This window comes from Aplysia californica, unplaced genomic scaffold, assembly GCF_000002075.1.
Source record: "Aplysia californica isolate F4 #8 unplaced genomic scaffold, AplCal3.0 scaffold00720, whole genome shotgun sequence".
Lineage (NCBI taxonomy): Eukaryota > Metazoa > Mollusca > Gastropoda > Aplysiida > Aplysiidae > Aplysia > Aplysia californica.
The window spans coordinates 20,789-29,893 of NW_004797990.1; the positions used below are offsets into that span (position 1 = coordinate 20,789).

Sequence of the window (9,105 nt, forward strand, 5' to 3'; positions counted from 1 at the left end):
ACCCCCCCCCCCCTCCCCACCATGCCAGGGCCGATTTTCAACCTATAGATTTAACCTCTTACTAGTTCTGCCTTTGTCTCTGCTGGTGTGGTGGTGGACGACAGAATAACAAAGAAGTTTCTTCACCTGTAGGTGGTTGGCGAGTGCTCTGGTGTGGTTTGCGCCTTCTTTCCTATCAAACATCTCTCGTCCTCATTTCCCCCCCTTTTTTTCTATGTTGGTTTCTCTAGTAACATCTCTAATCCACGGAACTTATCAACTATTAGTGTCACAATTGTTATAAAACTCATACTAAAACTAAAACAGAAGTTTACACCTAGATCGAATCTTTTCCTATGCAGCAGAATCTCTTATGGCGAAATCAGAGTGCAGGCAATGGTGTACAGAACAGCACAGCGACCGGTGGCGTGTGACTACTACAGAGGTGTCGCAGCAGTGGTTGTAGTAGTAGTAGGCTACAGTGGCAGCAGAGTGTCCCAGGAGGTCGTGAGTGTCCTCTGAGTCTCTGAGCTCTGTCTTACCTCCCGGTCCTCCGAGTCGTGCGCGGCCAGAGACTGTAGATGCTGGAGCTGGCTAGAGCGCTCGAAGAGGGGAGATAGACACTCCTAGCGGTCGTTTTGTGATAGACAAATGTAATTGGTGGTTTGAGTTCAAGAGGGGGTGTAGATTGAGGGGAGATAGATACTTCTGGTGGTCGTGTTTTAACAAACTAATTGGCAGTTTGGGTTCAAGAGTAGCCGTGGATAAGAGGGGAGATAGATACTCCTGGAGGTCGTTTTGAAATAAACTAGTTGGTGGCTTGAGTTCAAAAGGAGAAGCGTATGGACGATCCCCATAATGTTCGTTTTGTGTTTGGAGAAAGGAAAAGAGAGGCAGACTGGTACAAGGAAGGAGGGAGACAAATATTCCTGTAAGCTTGCGTCTGTTTGTTTGTTTGAGGAAAGAGAAGCACATAGACACAATAACGGAGATTAAGGGCAGGGGAAAAAATATAAATTTACTTGATTTGTAAGGGCACAGTGAGAGAAAGAAACAAGGAAAAGAAATAGGACTCAGCATTGTCTCGTTGATTGTCTCGTTGATTGTCTCGTTGATTGTCTCGTTGACTGTCTCGTTGACTGTCTCGTTGACTGTCTCGTTGACTGTCTCGTTGACTGTCTCGTTGACTGTCTCGTTGACTGTCTCGTTGACTGTCTCGTTGACTGTCTCGTTGACTGTCTCGTTGATTGTCTCGTTGATTGTCTCGTTGATTGTCTCGTTGATTGTCTCGTTGATTGTCTCGTTGATTGTCTCGTTGATTGTCTCGTTGATTGTCTCGTTGATTGTCTCGTTGATTGTCTCGTTGATTGTCTCGTTGATTGTCTCGTTGATTGTCTCGTTGATTGAAGCAACTGTTCCTTTGGCTTCAGGAGAAACAGACCAAAATAGAAACGGTCATTTGTGAGGCAGTGCGGCGGAAACAGGCTCTTGTCAATTTTTGGGTATATTGAGTTATTGGTATCATCTTAAATCTTGTTCATTTGTCTTGCTTTCAATGAAAAAATTACCCATCCATCTTCAATAGAAGTGAAGATATTTTGGATTGAAGGAGGTGGGTGTCACATGGTTTAAGGGGTAAAATTAGCGAGAAAATGGCTGACAAAGCTTGGTAAATTCCAAGTTCACGGAAACTGTAAATTTATATTTTTGTGCCTTTAATCAACGTTTTCTGTGAAATCTTCAAAGGAATGTATTTGTAAATGGACATAAAAGGTGTTGAGCCAAAAAACAAAAAATTGATAAAAATAGCTTAGCTGGGAGAAAACTTCTGTTTTCTTCGATTTCATTATTTTGACGAGAGCCTAATTCCACCACGCTGCCTCACATTTAGTCCTCTAAGTAAAAAAGGCTGAGTTGACAGTTAAGAAGCTGAGAGTATCAATAATGTCTTCGAACGAAAAAGGATGTCGTTACAAAATTCAGAGAAACAAGACAAAGCACTGGAGACGTGAGATGAAAACTGCGTGGTGAGTCGGGTCAGTGGTTTCAGAATCATGCTGTGCAGAACGTGAGTAAGTAGATGACCCCTTGACTTGTCCAGCACATACTGTGTGTTGTGGTAAAGTTACCAATGTTATAACTGCAGGCGCAAGGACAAAGACTTGAAGCAAACAGTGAAACCAGACTTTGACAGTCAGTTCATAGTAGTAAGATTATTATTATTATAATTAGGTATATTAATATGGCTGTATGGGACTCTGTTTAAACAGACAACATGTTATTTATATGATCACAGGAAAAATTACGGCAGTTGATTAATACATGTTGCATCGAGGAAATGTTTCGTCATTAAACTAAAGGGCAGATGACACAATAGTGTCACCACGGTGACATTGTTATGTAAGTTTGTCATGAACACAATGGTCAGTCAACTTGATAATGAAATCTGTCTACAACGCTACCTTTTGAAATTGAAAAAAAACAAAAAACTTTCTCGTGTCATACCCACATATACATACTTTGGGATATAAAAAAAAAAAACAGTTTAAAAATAAACTTGGTGTATATCCTTGTGAAGCAAAAGTAGAATAATGTCATAATCTGCAAGGAATAATTCTGAGTTTACAGAAATTAGTTCCTGTGTTGCTGGATCTATGATTAAAAACAAAAACATCCCCACAACCCCACTCAAAACCTCGTGCTGCTGAAAAAAAACAATCAAATCCAAGTAACAGAACACAATACTATTACTTCTGCCTCAACGTTCTACATGTTTAACGCTATACAACAGCAGTACCACCTTCAGGACTAAGACTTTGACTTGAACAGAAGCGTCTCTATTTAACCAGTCAAAACCATTCAACAAAACCCTTTTTTAGACACACGTAGCATTTCATCCAGTTAGTGTAGTATGACGGGTGTGTGATCCCAAACCGCCCCATGATGTGTCAGTGAGTGAGCTGGTTAAGACAAGCTGAGGACATGTATAACCACTAGTATTTCTTGGGTAGTAGACATAAATAAATAGAGCAGGGCGTCATAAGTGGTGTGCACGACATAAGACCCTCTCAACATTAATTAATATTATAATCGATAAAAATTCCGCCATTGAAAGATGACATGGCTTAAATAACCATATTACGGTAGAATACAATACTGTTACAATTTAACTCACTGAAAGTTGAATCAAAACTCATAAAAAGATTTTTAGTTTGATAACCTTCACCAAAGTTGGCATCTCTCTCTCGCTCTCTCCCTCTGCCTGTGCCCCTCCCTCTTTCTCTCTCTCTCCCCTTCCTACCCAAATCCGTAAAACGCATCAACGGAAACTTAAACCCCACACATCACACACCGAGTCCGAAAACAGACTTCTTCCTGCAATAAGGAACCTACAGATATCTACCACACAAACAATTTAAGCACCGCTAGCAACCTATAACACTATCGTTAGATTGATCCCTTCACGAAAATTCGGTGAAACGCAGTTTGGAGGGAAAAAAAGAAAATCCTGTCAAGAAATCGTCACCTCAGACCTATTTTGTCTAAAGTGTACTTAAGTAAAGAGGCACTTTGGAGAAAATAGTTCTGATGCGACGAAATGCTAGAAGGTATAATATCATATTATTATTATTATTATGAGAGCAAGAACCGTCATGCCAGCAGCGACTGCCACCACAACAACAACAACAGAGTCGGTGAGCGTACCATGGAGGAGGTCTGTGTGAGGGAGGGACTGCCTGAGCCACCCAGCACACGGGGCAAGGCGATCTCACTGCGACGTCGCATCTGTGAGGGGAGGGGAGGGGAGGGGGGGGAATAAACCAATATATATAGATGGATTAATGTATAGATACGTAAATAGATTATTAAATAAATAAACAAATAGACAGACAAATAGTCAAATAGATAAACAAATAAATAAATACATGAATCGATAAATGAATAAATGAAAAAATAAATACATGAATTAATAAATAAATACAACAAAAGAAATAATAATAAAGAAAGAAAGAAACAACATAAGACATGACAAATAATATCTACAAATGTCAATATGAACCATACTACTGGCAATAGTAATGCTTGCGGCTTGGTCACTGTTTCAAAACACCAAAGGACTGATGACCCAGCATCAGCGAAAAATGTTCTAAAATACATGAATATAAAAATGTGCTTTGGAAACGAAATTATGTACCTATTTCTGTAAGGCTGTGACCCCAATCAAGTAACAATAACCTATTTTATTAGTTTTTCTACAATCCCGCCGCCCCCTCCTACCCCAAGAACAAAATGTTCAATGATACGATAGAATGGCTCCAATTATTTCTAGACCTTGTTTCTTTTCGCTTTCCATCTAGTCATATAAGTTCAACGTAATTCTTTTAGTTGAAAGAAGAAATGGAAAAAAAGAACTATAAAAAAACCCAGCAAACAAAACAAAGGAAACCTTGGGCAAAAAACCCACGTTACACCCAACCTCCCCCCCCTCCCCCCAAAAAAAAAATTTAAAAGAAGAGAAAATTAAAAGAAGAAAGGGCAAACAAATAAACAGAAAAAAATCCAAAAATCCCCCAAAACTCAAAGGAACAGAAAATGGCGCCATCTCACCACGAAGTACCTTATTGTAGTAAGAAAAAACTCCCAAACATTTCTTTGTTTATCCATGTGAAGAGAATCACATCGAGACACAATAACGGTAATCTAATCTAGTACAGAGGAAAGGAGGACTGACACGTCAAAAAGAAAGAACAACAGCAACAAAATTAAGCATAATAATATCCTCCAATAAGAAAAAAAAAGGTTTTTAGTTTTTAGTAGAGGTTTTACGGCGCTCGCAACTGCATAAAAGGTCATATGAGCGCCAGAAGATTAGAGGTGTTACAAGAGAGCAACAAACATAAAAAAGAAGAAGGGGAGATCAGGACGACAGATGTTTGATAGGAAAGAAGAAGCAAACCACACCAGAGCACCCGCCAACCACCCACCAATGAAAAATAGCAAGGATTAGCGAAGTCCACAAAAGAAGAACCCACCACCCACCCAGTCAAAAGATTAAAAGAAGGAAGGCACGTAACTGAGCGAATAAGCAGCGGATACACAGACAAATCAACAGACATAGTAAGAATGAGTAGGCTGTTGAGTTTATTATCCGAAATGATTGCCGTAAGATTGGAGAGACCTGTGACCCATCACCAAGAGCTGCACACTGTGAGAAGCTGCCACAAGCATCGGCTACGATGACATTGCCACAAGCACACAGAATTCACAAAATCATCAAAGGAGGTAGACATTTAAGTAGAACAACTTGTTCACAGAACGATGAAGAACTTTTTCGACAACATCAAGCGTTTGTGATGCCAAGGGAGAGTTATTTATTAAAAAGACCCGAATGAAGCAGACAACACCCAGGGGAAAAGACAACAGCAGCATCGCACAGACACACGTCAGACTCTCGACTCTTTTGAAAGCAACCCCAGTTATATAGAGTTTACTAACCCATATCCTCGATACATCACATGCCCCCTCCCCTGTTCCACACACACACACACAGACACACACACAGACACACACACATACACGCACGCACGCACACACACACACGGAAAGAAAAGAAAGGTAATAAGTGAATACATTAGAAAGGTAATACGTCAATACAAAGAAGGGCAGCGATAGACATACATTATACACCAGGCGGGAAAAAGGAAGGGAAGTAACAATAATATTATATCTTTGCGGCTGTGGGGGATTAAGTAAGGGAGGTAACAAGACATTGTGCCCGTGTCTTACATGTACAGGGTAGGGGTTATCTCCCGCATCGTTCACGGAGCGGCTGCGAGGTGGCGGGGTGAGGCCAGGCTGCTCAGTGGAGGAAGTGGACGGTGGTCATTATGAGTGGGAGGGAGAAGGAGAGGGAAGGAGAGGGAGGGAGAGGGAGAAGGACGGAGAGGGAGAGCAGAGGGAGAGGAGTGGGAGGAAGAGGGAGAGGGGAAGGAGAGGGGAGGCAGAGGGAGGGATAGGGAGGAGGAGGGCGGAGGAGGAGGGAGAGGGGACGGACAGGGGAGACGGAGGGAGGGAGAAGGAAAGAGAGACCGAGAGAGAAAGACATTAGGGGAGAGAGGGAGAGAGAGAGAGAGAGAGAGAGAGAGAGAGAGAGAGAGAGAGAGAGAGAGAGAGAGAGAGAGAGAGAGAGAGAGCGTGCGTGCGTGCGTGCGTGTGCGTGTGTATGTGTGCGCGCGCGCGCGCGTGTGTGTGTGTGCGTGAGTGTGTGTTCACTGTTTGTGTGAATGCCTTTAGCTTAGTATATTATAAAAGTGTTTGCCGTCTGAAACGGTGTGCACTCGTGTGTATGCGTGTATGACAATGCTTGAAAACGAAGATGTTTATCATCGTCATTCTAGCTGAACTCCGGGCAAAAACGTTGTATTAGAACAGCACCACAGTCACAGATGTAACCTTTCTCTCCTGATCTCGGTGCACACCATCGTGAGAAACATAACACGTGTGGGTGGTTCCAGTCAGCCCAGGCTTATATAGCCAGGTCAGATTCAAAGTCTCTCGTTCTGTACAACAGCCACTCTGGTTTTAGTTATGCTTTAGTTTTAGTGAAAGGTTTACGGGACTTCCAGCACAATTAGACAATGTAAGTGTTGAAGATTATAGATGTAACTAGGGAGTAACATACAAAGAGAAAAAGGAGGAAAGATAGGGACGGTAGATTTTTGCCAGGAAAGAAGGAGCAAACCACACCAGATCAAAGCACACACAAAGTTACAAAAGTACTCAGTACAAAAGGTCGAGCCATTGTTCCTATAACAGAAGTGGCGTTGATGATGTCGCATTGCCGTCTACCAAGTTTCGTTGTTTGTTTGAATACAGAGAAGCACATTGAAACAATGGCATTCATTTAGCAATGAAAAAAAAAAAGGAAGACAGCCAGACAAAAACACAATTAAAAGATGGAAAGTAAAATGTACCAGTGGCGTCATTCAAACACCACATTTTTGTCACTGACAAATTGAGACGACAAAATAGCGGAACAAACACACGGAACAAACAAACGTTAGACCACGTCAGAGTGTTTATAAACTCCTCTTGTGTACAGGTGAGATAACTGAGACTTTGCTGTTCACGGAGCTTAAAGGAAAACAAAATCATTGAGTAATTTGATACTTTAGAGCAAGGAGAAAATGGCTTGTTTGGTGGACAAAAAAACATGGTGAAGACAAAGAGCAATGTTCCACCGTGTGTCTTCAACCAGTAACAGACAAGGAGCGAGAGACAAATTAATAAAGGAAGTGAAAACAAAATCAGACGAACATTTTCTAAAGAACTGAAACTTCAGAGCCAAAAAGGAATGACAAAATACAGAACAGTGTTAGCGTCTTATGTGTGTTGGCAATAATGTGATAGTTTTAAAAAATCCCATCATATCATTCAAACAAAGTACAGGAACACTTACCGGCCGTCCACCAGCGTTGAACCCACACACAGACATAGACCTGCGGTTGATGCCGGAGTCTGGGAACACAGGGGAGTTAGGAAAAGAGTTTTTGTTTTAGTGAGTGTTTTACGGCCCTTGCAACACAATAAGGTCATAAAAGTGGCGAAGATTAGAGGAGTTACAAGATAGTAACGATTAGAGGTGTTACAAGATAGTAAAGATTAGAGGTGTTACAAGGGAGTAAAGATTAGAGGTGTTACAGGATAGTAAAGATTAGAGGAGTTACAAGAGAGTAAAGATTAGAGGTGTTACAAGATAGTAAAGATTAGAGGTGTTACAAGATAGTAAAGATTAATTAGAGGTGTTACAAGAGAGTAAAGATTAGAGGTGTTACAAGATAGTAAAGATTAGAGGTGTTACAAGAGAGTAACAAACACAAAAAAGGAGGAGGAGAGAGAGGGACGATAGCTTTTGATAGGAAAGAAGGAGTTAACCACAACAGAGCACCCGTCAACCACCCACAGAAAAGAGTTGGACGCAAAGTCGAGATGGTGGGGAAAAAAAGCTCAAAAAAGAAAAAAAGAGAAAAAAAATTTTGTTTAAACATTTGAAAAAGTTTTAATGCCGAAAAGTAAAGTACAATAAATAAATATGTAGGCCTACAGGTTCTAAAATAATAAAAACAATTAAACCAAACACCTGACATAATTCTCCCTGCCCCAAGAAAAGAAAAGAAAATCCCTTAAACAATCAACAACAAAACTTGTCAAGCTCTCTATGTGTATAGGACCTGCTATCACGCTGTCTGGCACTACAACACTATACTGCCGTAAGCTGACAAAACGCCTTTTTCATTTTGGCGCAAAAAATTTTATTTGCTACATCGCAAGTCTGATAAGTTACCCTACTTGTGTAAACAAATCAAAGTGAAAGTGGGACTAGTTTTTTTAATAAAGTGGAATACAAATTTCGGAATCATTCTGTTTTTAAATGGTTACGCTGACAAAAGAAACTCTTTTTCTCGAAATTGCAGTGAAGGGAAAAAATGCGTTTTGTTAGCTTATGGCAGTATAATCTATAATACTAATATAGCACTCACCAAAGTCTGGGCTGAGGCCGGGCCCTGAACGCTCACTCAGCACCTTCCTGCACCAGACAAGAGAAAACAGCGATCAGAAAGCCACCAAGATACACACACAAGGTTTTTTTCTTCACGTAAAGAGATGCACACCGAGACAATAACGGTCATTTAGCGCAAGGGAAAAGTAAGACATTTTTTTTTTAAATATTTTTTTTTTTATAGTAGAGGGTTTTACGGCGCTCGCAACTGCATACGGTCATATGAGCGCCAAGGGGTGGGTGGCAACAGAGAAGTCCTTACAGGGAATCATACTTACTCTGCTCACCTCTCTAGCTTCAACAGCACAAGGTCTGCTTCGACTATCAAGACATCCCAGAAATACAGGTCACAAGAGAGTGACAAAAAATACCCCAAAAAAAGTAGAGGAAAATGACAATAGTAAGGATTAAGAAAGAAAAAGCAGCAGTTTCCTGTTGCAGATCAGGCACAGTTATGAGCATGACGTGATGAATCAGCCCATTTACAATTCTACTGTGCTTGAACGAGAAATGTCCCCCCTTTGGGAATGGCCTAAAGACACTACAGTCAGTGGAATTGCCCCCCC

At 41.0% G+C, this 9,105-nt stretch overlaps 1 protein-coding gene across 1 annotated transcript in view; it reads right to left on the reverse strand.

Moving 5' to 3' along the window:
• Positions 1-9,105, reverse strand: part of LOC101859817 (serine-rich adhesin for platelets) — a gene marked incomplete at its 5' end in the record, with an annotated part of 209,444 nt that overhangs the window by 11,183 nt on the left and 189,156 nt on the right. Inside the window, 5 exon segments of the mRNA XM_013088306.2 lie at positions 522-605; positions 3,685-3,765; positions 5,767-5,835; positions 7,439-7,497; positions 8,520-8,566. Of these exon segments, the coding sequence (XP_012943760.1) occupies positions 522-605; positions 3,685-3,765; positions 5,767-5,835; positions 7,439-7,497; positions 8,520-8,566 (340 nt within the window).